At 56.0% G+C, this 14,372-nt stretch overlaps 2 protein-coding genes across 5 annotated transcripts; both read right to left on the bottom strand.

Moving 5' to 3' along the window:
- Positions 1–6: 6 nt before the first annotated feature.
- Positions 7–4,014, bottom strand: Neu4 (neuraminidase 4). Of its 4 annotated transcripts, none has more exons than XM_048808966.1 (5): positions 3,194–4,014; positions 2,860–3,086; positions 691–894; positions 299–554; positions 7–194 (listed from the first exon to the last, which is right to left on the bottom strand). In XM_048808966.1, the coding sequence occupies exons 3-5, from the start codon at positions 889–891 to the stop codon at positions 97–99; spliced, it is 555 nt and encodes a 184-aa protein (XP_048664923.1). In that variant the 5' UTR covers positions 892–894; positions 2,860–3,086; positions 3,194–4,014; the 3' UTR covers positions 7–96. The 4 variants fall into 4 exon arrangements, with proteins under 4 accessions (XP_048664923.1, XP_048664921.1, XP_048664924.1 ...); XM_048808964.1 differs by lacking the exons at positions 2,860–3,086; positions 3,194–4,014 and adding exons at positions 1,657–1,967; positions 2,097–2,853; XM_048808967.1 differs by lacking the exon at positions 2,860–3,086.
- A 468-nt stretch (positions 4,015–4,482) lies between these two features.
- Positions 4,483–13,709, bottom strand: Gal3st2 (galactose-3-O-sulfotransferase 2). The gene is given in 7 exon segments (XM_048808004.1): positions 4,483–11,056; positions 11,059–11,158; positions 11,768–11,802; positions 11,805–12,019; positions 12,130–12,381; positions 12,972–13,052; positions 13,660–13,709. Coding segments are annotated over 7 exon segments (807 nt in total). The 3' UTR covers positions 4,483–10,982.
- Between the last annotated feature and the right edge of the window lie 663 nt (positions 13,710–14,372).

Genomic DNA, 14,372 nt, shown 5'->3' with positions numbered 1-14,372 from the left:
CATGGGGAGTGGGAGGCCATGGGGGTGGGAGGCCATGGGTTTGGAAGCCAGATCTCAGCCTCAGCAGACAGTCAAGGCCAGGGAGAGGACAGTGCCTTAGGTCCACTGGAGGCACCGGCCCTGCCCACCGGCTGTGGGGTGGAGGAGTAATCCCGTCTGCCTGGGAATGAGGTTTTCCTGGGGGCCAGACAGTCCTGAGAGCGGGATTGAAGCCTGTTTCAGCAGGCGGCTGGCAGGGCCAGCAGGAGGTCCCAGGTGGCCTGTGGGGAAGGGGAGCCACCCTCCCTGGCCAGCCTACCCTGCACCATGGCCCCGATGGCCTCCTCAGTGAGGTCCCGAGCGCTGCCCCAGGTGAGGCCTGCGTCACAGCTGGTCACACAGCAGAGGCGGGCCGCGTTCCTGCCAGTGGCGATCTGCACAGCCTCGGGGGTGTGGCCCAGCACGGCGATGAAGAAGAGGAAGACGGTGCCTGAGGCTGTGTCCAGTACTGGGCAGGGGTTCATGGAGCGGTGCCCCTCCAGGACGGCTGTCCCCAGCACACGCAGAGTACCCCACTGCCAGAGGAGGAGTGTGACTGGCCAGGATGCCCAAGGCCTGGGCCCAGGACAGGGGGCGCTCAGGAACTGGGCCTCAGCCTCCCCATCCAGGCTGCCTGCGTCAGGACCCGACACTTCTGTGCTGACCACTCACCTGCACGGAGCCTCCAGCCAGTGTGCCCCTCCTCAGCACCAGGCGGTGGCCATGAGAGTCGCTGGGGCTGAGTCGCTGCTCCGCAAAGGCCAACAGCGTGGGACCAGGGGGCACCAGGAGCAGCGCGGGCACCCTGTAGGTCAGGCCCGTCCTCTCCCGCTGGAAAAGCACCGTCCGCCCTGGGATGTGTGGGGCCCCCATGCTCTGCAGGTCAGAGCAGCCGCAGGTCAGGACGGTCCCAGGGAGCCCAGCCCTGCCCGCCATCTGTCTGGATTGCCTGGCCAAGCAGATGGTCAGCCAGAGCTGTGGCAACAAGAACATCTGTGTCCACAAATGGACTGAGCAACAGGGAAGACAGACAGCAGGACAGCTCACGGGCTCCCACACGGTGCCCAGGGGAGCGCTCAGAGCGTCCCCACAGAGGAGGGGCTAAACTCAAGGCCCCAAGGGACCCACAAACGGCCGGGCTGCCTGAGCAGGGTGGGGGTGGGGTGCACAGCAGAGGCCCCCTCCAGTGCCAGGTGCCCCACACCACAGGACCCTCCCACGGGACAGGCAGGGCAGGCCGGAGGACCCTCAGGGCCCAGAGACATGGCGGCCCCCATCCACCGGGAGGCCTGGACTGTGGACGCAGCTCTGGGCTGCAGATCTCCAGGGCAAGAGGAACCGGGATCACCCCCACTGGGTCCTCATCAGTTCCTCCCTGTGAGAGCCTCTCTCCCACCCTGAGCGGGCGCACATGGTGGGGACAGGGAGCTTCCTGGAGGTGGTGATGGGACCCAGCAGGAGCTTGGAGTGGAGCAAAGAGGGGCCACACTCCAGGACCGAGGACCGCCCCAGGCAGGGATGGAGGAAGGTCCTCCTGTGGCCTCCTGATCCCACTGCCCCAGATGAACCTCAGCCAGCCATGCCTCCCCTCACCCACAGCCCCCTTCAGTGGTCAGAGCCCTGCTGTGGGCAGCTCACCTGGCTTATCCAGACCCCCATCCCAGGAATCCCTCGCACATCTGTGGGGCCCTGGCCTGAGGGGACCTGGAGGACTCTTCACAGGAGCCTGAAGCCCCAGGAGCGGGGGCCTCCAGGGAGCAGCCTCCCAGGGCAGCCTTGGGTGGACCTTCCCAGGGGTCTCTGTCTGATTTGCACAGAGACAGACCGGGGCAGTGAGTGTGTACAGCCAGCTGGGGTGGTGGGGAGGAGATGCAGGTATGGGGCCAGCAGGCCAGGCCACAAGCCAGACACATCCCAGACCAGGACACAGAGGTGGTCAGCCTAGAGCACTTGGAGATGGGGACGAGATCAGGATTCTAGTCACACACCTGACCAGAACCAAAACCCCTGCTGCAAAGGGACGCCCCCGCATGCTCATGGGGACCCACATGGTGGAGCCCTAGAAGGGTGACACTCACGGCAAGCAAGAGCAGACACCGGAGGGCTTGCTGGCCCCTCCAGCTCCACCTGACGTCCTCTGCCTCCGCCTGCCTCCAGGAAGGCCCTCAGGGAGGACCACACGCAGCCCCGGCTCTGCTCACCCCACACCAGCTCTGGCGCCTCTGAGGCAGCTTCCTGTCTCCTGGAAGCCCCTGGGCTCTTCACTCAAAGGGTGATTGTGCCCACGCCAGCAGCAGGTGCAAGTGCCACGTGGCTCCCCAGGCCACATGGGCACAAGAGGGACATTCTCTCCACACTTGGCAGGTGCCCCACAGCCTGGGCCCACCCGGGCTGGTGTCAGCACAAGCTCAGCCTCAGCCAGGAGGAGCAGGAGGTGAATGCCTCAGGGAGCAGACAGAGGGAAACAGGCTTCAGGTGGGACAGGCCACCACACAGCACACACCCCGGCCCAGGCCAGGCTCTGAAAGGTCTCAGCATGTCCCCTAGTCTGAGAGGAGGAACAGGGCTCCCAGCACTAGCCGCCTCCTCACATGGCCAGTTCAGCAGGTTTGGGGTTGACCAGGACGGCTGTCCCAACATACGGTCGTGTTCACCCACCCCCTGCCCAAGGCGGAGCCAAGGAGGGGAAGCCAAGGCCCTGGAGGTAACGGGACCCCCAAGACAAACTCGTCTTCTGGCACCTGGACCCCTGAGCCCCTGGAGAGGTTGTAGGGGTCATTCTGTGGCTCAGCAGGGGATGGCCAGACCTCTGGCCACAGCCTGCTCTGTGTGGGCTCCAACCTGGAGTTCTGAGGCCAGGCTGAACCCATGAGGCCAGTGGACCTGAACTGAACCCCCTGGAGCCGTGAGCTGGGATAAACCTTTCCTCCTGTGGGCTGATTTTCTCAAGCACTTCCTCACAGTGACAAAGTTGACCAGCCAGGTGACAAAGAGCAGCCCAATAAGACAGAGACAGTGAGCCCTCTGCCTCAGTCAGAACCTCAGCCTCAGCAGGACGTCCCTTGTGTCTGTCCAACACAAGAAAAACAGCTTTGTCTGCCATATGAACCAGGAAAAAAAAAAAGAAGAAAACATGAATAATATTTTAAAAACCATTTCTAGACACATTCTCTACCTGTGCTGCTCAGTCAAGCAGTCCACTCTGGCAAACGAAAGAGGTGGCTGTGCCATCAAACTCCAGGTGCTTCTGGGGTGGTGATTTCCGCATGCCTTGCTAAAATGCAAACACCTGACGCAGCTCCCGAACCCCCTTAAGATGGAAGGGGGATGGGACGGGGAAGAGGGTTCTTAAAAACCAGCTGCTGTGGGGCTGCTTTACCCCAACCCTGGTCCGTGGCCTGTGTAAGACCAGCGCTCGGAACCAAGTCCCAGGGTCCGCCGTGCTACCAGGTGGCCTTCACCTGACCTACTGTCAGACGTGGGGCTTGGATTCAGCTGTCTCTATAAAAGCTGGTGAGCTTACTCTGTTTTTTGTCTCATGACCAGAATTCTAAAATGAAAACGGTGAGATCTCTGTGCACACAGGTGTACGTATGTTATGCAGGTGGACCTACCGCAGCTGTCCTCAGGTCCAGTCCCTGGGGGAGTTCTGGGTCAGCTCACCGACGGCAGGTGTGTGTTCACATAGATGAAAACCGCTGAGTTACCCAAATGCCTCCGAGTGCTCGCGATGTGAGTCAATCTGTGGTGAACAAGTCGGTTTTACATTTACTAGTAAAGTAAAAATGAAGATGTCTTTAGAATTGTTAGCCTTCATTTTTGCCTGGGTTTGCTGCCAGGCCGGGTCATCTCCGTCTTGGCTAGATGTTTAAGACCATGAAAATGTGAGTCTGACTTAAGAGTAAATAAGCGGTAGGGGCCCTTCCTGGCCCTTCCAGCCCAGCAGTTAGTCTGTGAGGTAGGGTATTTATGAACCAGGAAATAATTGGAAATTAAGCCTCTGCCTGCCTAAGATCTCAGTTTCCATAAGTGATCTGGGTATGTAAAAGCTTATATTACTTTATAAAAGCTTTATTGTTAAAAATAGACATCTGGGGTGAATGGAGATGTTGGAAGTGGTGCCAGAGCAGTCACAAAGCTCATGCCTGGCTATGGGATGTCCAGTGGAGCTCACTGCCCGCGGCGCCCCGCATACCCTAGGCCCTGATGCTCTACAGAAAAGACAACGTGTGCACTTGGGTCCGCTGAGATCCCCGTCACATCAAGAAGCAAACTTGTTCTAGAAGAAGCACATGTTTCAAAAACTTCTAAGATGTGTTTTTATAAGCTGATGATATGTGGCAGGTAACTGAGAACATCTCTCCCCCTGGGACTTCACTAGAAATCAAGGTTACTAAAAGCTAAAAATTTAAATCAATACCTATTATTCTACATACAAAGAATACATGAAGAAAATGTGTTTTTGATGAGAAAAACTATAAAGACTATAGAAAATCATTTTTATTCATAAAAAAGACTGATTTGCCTAATTTCAGAAACTTTTAATGGATTGCCTCAAAAATGCAAATTTAAGGAAGGAATAAAAGAAGTCGGGCCAGAGGATCACAAGTTCAAGCCACCCTCAGCAAAAGTGAGGCACCAAGCAACTCAGTGAGGCTCTGTCTCCAAGTAAAACACAAAATAGGGCTGGGATGGGGTTCAGTGGCGGAGTGCCCCTGAGTTCAATCCCTGGTACCAAAACCAAAAACACAGGAAGGCTTTTCTCAAGGTGTCTTCTGCTCTTGGTAAAGTCTTGTTTGTTCGTTTTGGGGGTAAAGTTTTCAAGAGACTCTTATTGAATTCTGTGACCTGTGTTGAGTCTTCAGCCGTCTCTGCCTCTGCAGCTCTTCTGCCGTGTTCCCAGTTGACAGTGGCTCAGCTCTCTGTTCAGGTCCTGTAAGCGCCTGCTCCATCAGAGACATGGAGACGCGGCTCCCAGGTCAGACTGGAAGCATCTGCTCTAAGGACCTGCAGAGCTCAGCTCTCTGTTCCGGAACTCTCATGGTGGCTGTGAACTGTCCTGGGTGTCCTCTGTAAAACACTGTCTCAGGCCCTGCAAGGCCCCCAGGAGCGCTCCCTGCTCGGCTCTCCTCCAGTGGGGTGCACACAGCCTCAGACACTCTCCCAGGGTCTGTCTCCTTAGACCTGGGCCCTGGTCAGGACTGACCTGTGAGTTGCCAGGCGGCCTCTGCAGGGAGCCCCATAGGGGTCTTCTGTACTCTTGGTCACTAGTCTGTGTTGGGTGAAGACGATTTCCTGGGTCTTGTGCTCTTGACTGGGGTTCTTATTACTGAGGAAAATTAAAAGGTGAAGTGTTTGGGGTTCGTGCCTTTTTGTTAAGTCTTTTACTCACTTTACAACTCAGGAAGTGACCCTCTGTGACTCTGGCCGACTGTCCCTGCTCTCAGCTCACAGGGTTTCAGACTTTTTGGCATTGTTGGGGACATTCTCTGAGCCAAGCTCTACATGGTGTGCTTTGGCTTTGGAGATTTTGGAGGTGGCCTTGGATATCCCACAGGTGCATCTCCTCTCTTGTGGAGATGATGAACTCATTAGGCTGATTTGGTGACTCTGAGAAACACTATCGAAAAATATAGTGACGCTGAACCCTAATGTCCTGTGATGGCCTTCTGACAGTCACAACTGTCACCCTAAAAGGCTGCGTGCAGTGGAAACACCTGGGCCTCTTTCTCACCTGCCAAACCATCAGCAGAATTTTAAATCTGTACTTTTACAAGTACACATTCACCCACAGATTTAATTTTTCTCAAAAAAAAAAACTTCAATCAGGTTCATGAAGAAGGCCACTCTTGAATACAGATTATTCTTGCTTTTAAGATCAGCGGAATGAATAGAGATCACCACAGTGCCATTGAAGAAAGGGGTGACCAAGCACGAAGGCTGACTCATGCCCCCATGTTGGAGGGCCTGGCTGGCACCCTGGGTCCTCATCCAGACCCCTGAGCGGTCAAGGACCTGGCTGGCACCCTGGGCCCTGGGCCCATCCCCTGTGCAGTCGAGGGCCTGACTGGCACCCTGGGCCCTCCATCTAATCCCCTGCACCCAAAGTAATAAGAAACAGCAACAAGTACTCTTCGCGGGATTCTGAATTCACCAGTAGAACTTTCTGTCTTCATCTAAAAGGCTGAGTTTTGCTTGAGTTTCCCCTAGTCTGAGGGAGCTTCTCCTTCAAGTGATCTACAGTCAGCACAATTTGGACGTGGGCTTTTCTGAATGTAGGTTGTTGTGGTTCAGATGTGAGGCGTCCCCAAAGCCCAGGCGTGAGGCGGGGTGAGGAGGTTCAGAGGTGCAGAGACTGGGTCAGGAGGGCCTTACCTAAGCAGTGCACTACTCCCTGACAGGGATTAGCTGGGTGGTGACCACAGGCAGGTGGGGTCTGGCTGGGGGGAGGTGGGTCCTGGAGGTGTGCCTTCGGGTGTATATTTTGTCCCTGGTCAGTGGAGCTCTCTCTCTCTCTGCTTCCTGGCTGCCAAGTGTTGATAACTGCCTTCCTCCCCCACACCCTCCACCAGGACATGCTGCCTCACTTGGACCCAGAGCAATGGAGTCAGCGTCTGTGGATGGTTCACACACAACATTCAGGACACTTTTCCTTTCCTTGTACTACGGTGAACACTCACAATTCTCTATCACAAGCCACACGCATTTTCAAGTAGTAATAAACACCCCCATGTTTCCCTCCAAAAGAGACATTACCAGTTTACATCCCCACCAACCTCGAAGTCAGAAACAAAGATGTGAGCTGATGCTGGATTTCACTTCTCCGGCGTGCGGCTGGGAGCAAGATGGCTGTGTGGTGCCAGGCCTTGGGCCACCAGCCCTGCATGTTCAGGCCAGCACTGACTCCTCCCCAGTTCACACGCGGCCCATGGGAGCGGAGCACAGTCCCTTTTTCTGTGGGAGCTGGTGGGTGCTGCCTGAGGCCCAGGAAGTCCTTGATGTGCCACACGGTATGCATCTGGAATGTCCACTGAAGGCTTGTGTGTGGGCAGGCAGCACTGTCCAGAGCTGGGCTCTAGGGCACCAATTGGCTCAGAAGTGGGATGCATAGCTGAATGGACTACTGGGGGGTGGGGCCCAGGGGGAGGGGATGGGTCATCTGGGCATGACCTGAAGGGATCACCTAGGTGACAGCTTTGACCTGACACTCTCCCTGCCACCTGGACCAAAACCTCTGAAACCCTGAGCCAAAATAAGCCTTCCCCTGTTTTCTGCAGTACTTTGTCACAGTAATGAGCGGCTAACGCGAAGCTGGAACCCCGAGTCCCTCCTCGGCTTGGGGGACTCTCCCATCCGTGGTTTCACGGCTTTCCATCTGCGCCTCTCCTCGTCTTCGGACCCCTATTCTCTGCACGTCGGCTCGTCCTGAATCCGCATCCCCTTCTCCACTTTCCCCCAGAACCTGCACCTGTGACTTCCTCTGCACTGAACACGGCCAACCTGGACTCAGCAAATGTCTCTGCTCTTCACAGCCTCTGCTCAGGTTTGGAAGCCATATTCTCCTAGTTCCAAGTCTATCGCAACATCTCTGATCTCACTGAGAATGCACTCTGAAACACGAGCCCAAGTAGACATTTCCTCCTGCACTGTCCTTGCCGGCCTTCGGTCCCAGCAGAGAGCCAGCTGACTGAAGACAGGTGCGGCATCTACTATGTTTCTCCTTATTAGATTCCTGCAGAATTAACAAATTATCCGTGTATATATTTTACTTTTTATGACGTGATTATTTGTACAAGTTCAGTGAAGACCCATCCTCTTTGTTATAGGATAAGAAGCCTGCTTCGAGGGGCTTGGTCTTCCAGGGAGTGGACGAGGGCCGGAGCCTTGGGCCTTGTGCTGCAGGTGAGATCCGTGGCCCCGGACTTGGCCTCCAGCCTTAGGAGCTTTCTTATTTTGTTTTGTTTTGATTTTTGCACCAGGGATTGAACCCAGGTGCACTTAACCCCTGACCCACATCCCCAGCCTTTTCCATTTTTCATTTTGAGACAGGTCACGCTAAGTTGCTGAGGCTGGCCTTGAACTTGCAATCCTCCTGCCTTAGGCTCCCGAGTCACTGGGGTGACAGGCTAGTGCTACTGTGCTGGCACCCCAGGAAGCCTCTGCTCCATGATCACTACCTGGTAGATCACAGTTCTCGCTGAACTTATGTAAATCATCAAGTAAAACCAAACTTGTTTTGCAAACCAACTGATTTTTCTGTGGTGATCATCTTTGATAGAAATTGGTATGAACATGGAGAGAAATTAAGTTTCTAAAGAAAACTATGGTGCACTTGTGATCAGAGTGTGGCTCTGTTCATGGTTTTTCAGGTTTTTTGTTTGGGGATTTGGGGATTTGGGAGTTTTTTGTTTGTTTGTTTGTTTGTTGAATCTACCCGTAGACTGGTCTACAAATTCCTCCTGGGTCCCCCCACCCAGTTTTCTTCCATGGAATATCTAAGAACAGGGTCTGCTCTTTCCTAACGTCCCAGCCACTGAAGTTGCCCAGCTTGAGGTGAGGGTCGAGGGACAAGCCTCATTCCCCAGACCCCACCAACTGCCCAATGCTGTACCAGAGACATTTCAAACCACCCACCAGATGGGGAATCAACTTAGACTCCACATCAGACTGAGATTCTTGCCCCTTTAACATTCCTCAAGAGGCACATTTTAAAAGCACAATCCCCAATGCAGAAAGGTTCAGAGGTGGGGCTTTTAGGCAGTGATTAGATTTTGAGAGCTGTAACACTGGTGGATTAATTCACTTGATGGATTAACAATTTCATTGGATGACTGGGTGCTAACTGTAGGCAGGTAGGGTGTGGTTAAGGTCATAGGTCACTGGGGCATGACCTGGAGACTATATCCTGTCCCTGGCTTCTCTCTCTCTCTCTCTGTCTCTCTCTCCCTCCCTCCCCCCCACTCCTTCCTGACTTCCATGAGCCAACAGCTCTCCTCTGCCATCCCCTTGTGCCATGAGTTCTGCTTTACCTCAGGCCAGAGCAATGGACTAAACCTCTGAAACTGTGAGCCCCAAATAAATTTTCCTCCTCTAAGTTGCTCTTGTTGGGTATTCTGACTAACACACCCCTCTCATTTTCTTCTTGCCCAGGCCTGCCTCTTCACAGGCAGGGCAATGCAGTAGTTAACCCCTCGAGGTCCACGGCTACTGGGGGCAGCATGGCGGGCCGGACCCAAGAAGCCCTTATGTCCACCGAGTGGGTGTTGTTGGCAACATCTCCACTGCAAGCCTGTTCAGAGGACACTGGTGGTCCTTTCCCATGATACTGTTCAGCTCAACCCAACCACGGGCTATCGAATGATAAAACCACTCTCAATTATTTATTGTTAAGTAAAAAAAAAAAAAATGCCTGTGTTGCTGCTGCTACTAAGTGTTCACCTGGATAAATCCCTCTGGGTACATTGAGACCCAATGATAAAATAAGACAAAGATCTAGTGGCTTGATTCAGAACCAGCAGGTCCTTGGCATACCTGAGGGAAAGAATTTCAGCAAGAGCCAGACCAAGGCGTGGATAGGGGCTTATGTAGGCAGTAGATCCACACTCAGGGGAGCACATGGCCATCTCAAGAGTGAGCAGCCCCATGTGGGCTGGGATCCAAAATGTAGAGACCGGCTGTACTTAGGAGCTGGGCTGGAGGTACAGGGTACAGCTGCACAATCCCCGACTTTCCCTGCAGTTGTGCACGTGTCCCTCCTTTTACAAGAGGAGTGTGATTTCTGCCTCTCAGTGGCTCCTGGATGGTTCCTTCACAACTCAATGTCTCTCTCTCTCTCTTTATCCTAAATCCTTGCCTATGTTACAGGTGCCACCTCGATCTCCTTGGTCCTGGGCCCATAAAGCCAGGTCCCAGGTATTATGCAAACCAGATCTGGCCTCCTCTTGGGTCTTGTATTGTCCTCCTTAAACCCTACACCTGTGGCCTGCCAGACTTCTACAGAAGCACGACTCACAAAATGACTTCAGTGCTCGAGGTGAGGGGCACTGCCTACAGAACAGAAGAAGCACACTGGGCAACAGGCTCCCAGCAGATGTGGCCTAAGGACCTCTCCCCCCACGCTCCTGGCCACAGACGTGGCTCGGCAGATCTTGACACCGACCCATGGTCGCCAGGTGCCCCCACCAGGTGGGACTAGCCCAGACCCAGAACTGATACAGGCCCCTCCCGCACCAAGGGACAATCACAAGCTGACTACAAGTCAGATGACCAGAGACGTTTCCAGACGGTCTCCATCACAAGAGGGAAATGCAAAAATGGCAGGATTGGAACACCATGGCTCCAGCCTACCCTGACAGAAGTGTATCCAGGAGGCTGGAAGGAGTGTGGGCTTGGCCTGTAGGGAGCTGTCAAAACACAGTAGCAGCCCTCCCCGGAACTATAGCTTTTTAATTTGGAGATTTCACATAAAAACCTGTATTTCCAGGGCTGAGGCTGGGGCTCAGCAGTACCGCACTTGCCTGGCATGTGTGAGGCACTGGGTTTGAATATCAGCACACATGTAAATAAATAAAAAATAAAGGTCTATCAACAACTAAAAAAAAAAATAAAAATAAAAAAACCCTGAATTTCCAGCTTCTCTTGAGAATGCAGGTCTGCCTCTGGGACTCCCTGGGGGCCAGCCCACAGCCCTGCCCCTGGCTCCCCAGCTGCCACCCATCGCCCCACAGGCCAGGTCTGTGCCAGCTCTTGGTGGAAGGGCTCTGAAGACAGCTCACTGTCCTCCAGAAACACATCCCTCCCGGCCCCAGCCCTACAGCCACACGGCAGCTCAGACCCGAGGCTGAGAGGGCCCAGGAGTGGACCGCTGCTCCACCTCGGCCAGGCGCGCCCGGACACAGCCCTGCTCTGCTGCCTCTGTTACCGAGGTCCAGGTCAAACCTCTGTTATTCCTGCATAGGCATTCTTCACCCCCGGCTGGCATTGTAGTACCGCTGTGGCGGGTGCAGGAACGCGTCCAGACTTCGGAGTCCTTGGAAGGCGGCAGGTAGTCCTGGTGGTGGGTGAAGGAGGCCTCCAGCTGCGCCTCGGGGTTTCTCAGGATGGAGAAGTAGAAGGTGTTGTTGGGCATGACTTTCTGCACCTGTTCCCAGAAGGAAGAACCCATCGGGTGCTGGGTGAGGGCTGAACCTACTCACAGAGACCCCAACCTCCTGCCTGCAGGTGCCGTGAGGCCTGTGGCTTGTCGTGGGTGGACTCCCCCCAGAGCCCAGACCCAGTGCCAGCCCCACATGGCTCACTGGTGCTGTGCATCAGACCAGGCCACCTTGCCTTCTGCCAGCCATTCTCCCCTGGAACACCCAGAGAAACCCTGAAAGGCTACACCCTTCGCCATTCAAGTCCTCCCCGCCCCTTAGGGTCTTTCTGAAAGCAGCTCAGAAATCCCCTGGGAGGAGTTCATCTCAGCTGAGACCTCAGGACCTGGAGGAGGATCCATGGAGCCCACCCTCACCAAAGGCAGCTGCAGAGGTCGGAGGTGGAAGACGGGCTTGCTCCAGGAGCAGGGGGCAGAGAGAAGGAGAGGGCTGCCCTCTGGTACAGGGCAGGCAGGCTAGTCTCCTTCCAAGGGCAATTAACTGGGGCCCAGAGCGGCCCAGCCCCTCAGCCGAGGCCCTTCTCTGTCCTCCAGGCTGCGTCTGCCCAAGCCCCAGTCCACACCTCAAGCCCAACCTCCAGCCTGCACCACCCACACCTCGGGCAGGTTGATGTCGAAGTGCGGGGAGGATCAGGCTCATCCTGTTGGGCGCTCTCCACGTAGTGTGCCAAGAAGCGCCAGGGAGAGGCCAGGTGGAAGCGGGAGCCGACAGCGGGCAGTGCTGTGGTCAGGTTGTGCCCCTCGGCAAAGTGGTAGAGGACATTGAGCACCGTGCTGCCGGCTGTCTTGTGTGTCTTGAGGAACACGACATTGGTGGTGGGTGGCCCCTCAGCCTGGCCACTGAACAGGCTGGAGGAGAACACAGGCCACAGTCACATGCCTGGCACCCAGCCACCCACCCTGGGGACAGCCAAACCTCTGCCATCACCATGCCCTCCCAACACCGTGGCCAGCCTCACCTGAAGACCTCCGAAGCCCCTGGCACAGAGGGACCTGCAGGGCAGGCATGACCACCTCCATGGCCATCTGTTCCCACATAGGCTGCAGGCTCAGGCCCCAACCTGCTGCTGACCACCAGGGCACCTGGCACTGGCTGGCTGACCTCAGCCACACATCCACCATTTCCTGGCTGACCCTTCACCCCGCAACCAGAAAGGGCCCTGACACCCGGCCACTCAGCCTGATGCAGGGCCAGAGAGGGCAAAGGCTGACTGGCTGGGTGTCAGGGCCCTCCCCACCCCAGTGCAGGACAGGAAGAGTGACCGGAAGGGGCTGGGGTTGTAGCTCAGAGGTACAGCACTGGCCTCGCAGGTGTAAGGCAGCGGATCTGACCCACAGCACCACAAGAAAATAGATACATAATGTCTAAAGAGAAGCCGTATCTGATGATGAAAAATGGGGGAGGGGGCTGGGGACGCAGCTCAGTTGGTAGAGGGCTTGCCTCACAGGCACAAGGCCTGGGGTTCAGTCCCCAGCACCAAAAAAGAAACCAAAAGGAGTGATGAGGAAGACAAGGGACAACGAAGTCTGGGCAAGGACCTGGCAAAGATATGACTGTCCCCTCTGCGTCCTCCCTGCCCAGGCGGCCCATGCCCCCACAGCCCTGCCCAGAGATCTGCTAGGTGGGTGGCCACGCTGACAGAGCCCCTGGAGGCCCAGGATGCTCATGGGTCCCCCCAAGGAAGGGCCACCACCTTCTCCCAGAGGGAAGATGCTGCCTGCCATGTGCACTGACAGGTGCAGGGGCCCCCATGTGAAAGGCAGCCTCCCAGAGCACGGGGTGACCCGTGGCAGGACTTACCGAGTGAGCAGCCCAGTGTCTGTGGACAGCAAGCCAACCAGCCGAAGCACCACCAACGCCAGGAGGAGGGCCCAGAAGGACCTGTGGGCAGGACCCCTCAGTGCCACGCAGGATGGCACTGCCCAGCGACCCACCCACCCGTCCGGGAGCCCACCCAAGTCTTTGGGCCATGGCCCAACAGGGGTCTGGGCCCCTCATCCCATAATAGCCGGTGTGTGGTGCACCTGAGGTCCCTCCAGAGTGGGCAGGCGACCCGGGCTCCCCGATTCTGCTCAGAACGAGTTACAGGGCATGCTGTGGACTGAACTCTGCCCGCAAACCCATGGCCAGGTCACTGCACACACCACACCTCAGGCCACCAACACAGTGTCACCAGCTACTGTCCCACTGCACACCCGCGGTTCCACCCGGCCAAGTCCCAGTCCTGCTGAGGGGACGCCCCTCCATTCCCCACACTTCCTGCAAGTCTGTGGACATCGAGCTCAGGAGCCACCACATGGGGTTCCCCGTGGCCCCAGGGGGACCAGGGGCCTTAGTAAGCAGTATACCCAACCCTGAGAGACTCAGCTTGAGCTCCCCAGTCTTCCGGGTACAGGTGGAGAAGCCCACGTGGGGGCCCGTCCCCCATGGAGGTGCCTGCATCCAAGTCAGGGGTCAAGCCTCCTGGCCTGAGTCATGGGCTCTGTACCACCCATGGGCCACCGAGGCTGCTGCCAATCCCAGGGAGGGGGCCGTCATGCCCCTCACCTCTACAATTAGTTGGAGCTGAACCCTCACTGATGAGAGCCATGCAGAGCCTGACCTGGCACGGCTGGCCTGTCCTTCTCACTGTGTCAACTGCCCCACAAAACCCTTCCTCAAACACTCTGTTTTTGCTGGATCCTGTGGGTCTCCCAAGCTCCAGCACACACTAACCATCTGTCCAGTGGTTTGCTAGCACCCAGGCTGGGTGGGAGCCACCCTGAGCCCCAGAGCTGAAACTCAGGGTTCTGAAGCAGAGGCAAAGACCCGTGCCCGCTGCTGTGTCCGCAGCCCATACAGCCCATCTAAGAGGGCAGCCACATCCACGCCCTCGCACCCTCAGCCCAGCCTATCTTGCTCTTGATGTAGAAGGACAAACACAAATCTTAAACTTTTTAAATAAACTGTAGTTCCCTGGTGCAAAAGAGTGCTAAGAGCCAAGTATATGATGCATGGCATTTTTGGTCGAAAGGTGACGCCAGCTAGCCATGGAGATGATATGATTATGTTAAGATTTGCATTCATATGGATATTGGATTCCTGCTGTTCACCTAGGCCGGCTACGGGACTCATGGAGAGTTCCCATTGGTTGGGGAAGTACAGGAGGAGGGAGTTCCGGGGGAGGAGCTCTCTCTGCGGGTGGGGGGGGGCAGGAGGCCG

This window comes from Marmota marmota, unplaced genomic scaffold (genome assembly GCF_001458135.2).
Source record: "Marmota marmota marmota unplaced genomic scaffold, marMar, whole genome shotgun sequence".
Taxonomy (NCBI): domain Eukaryota; kingdom Metazoa; phylum Chordata; class Mammalia; order Rodentia; family Sciuridae; genus Marmota; species Marmota marmota.
The sequence above is the reverse complement of the archived record's forward strand: the minus strand, read 5'-3'. Positions and strand labels throughout refer to the sequence as shown.

Excerpts from the sequence above, each read along its gene's own strand:
- Neu4 (XM_048808964.1), bottom strand. The coding sequence starts at position 1,677 with ATGGGGGTCTGGATAAGCCAG. Across the intron at positions 895-1,656 it reads TGGGGGTCTGGATAAGCCAG|AGCATGGGGGCCCCACACAT; the intron begins GTGAGCTGCCCA and ends TCTGACCTGCAG. Across the intron at positions 195-298 it reads CATCGGGGCCATGGTGCAGG|GACTGTCTGGCCCCCAGGAA; the intron begins GTAGGCTGGCCA and ends TCCCGCTCTCAG.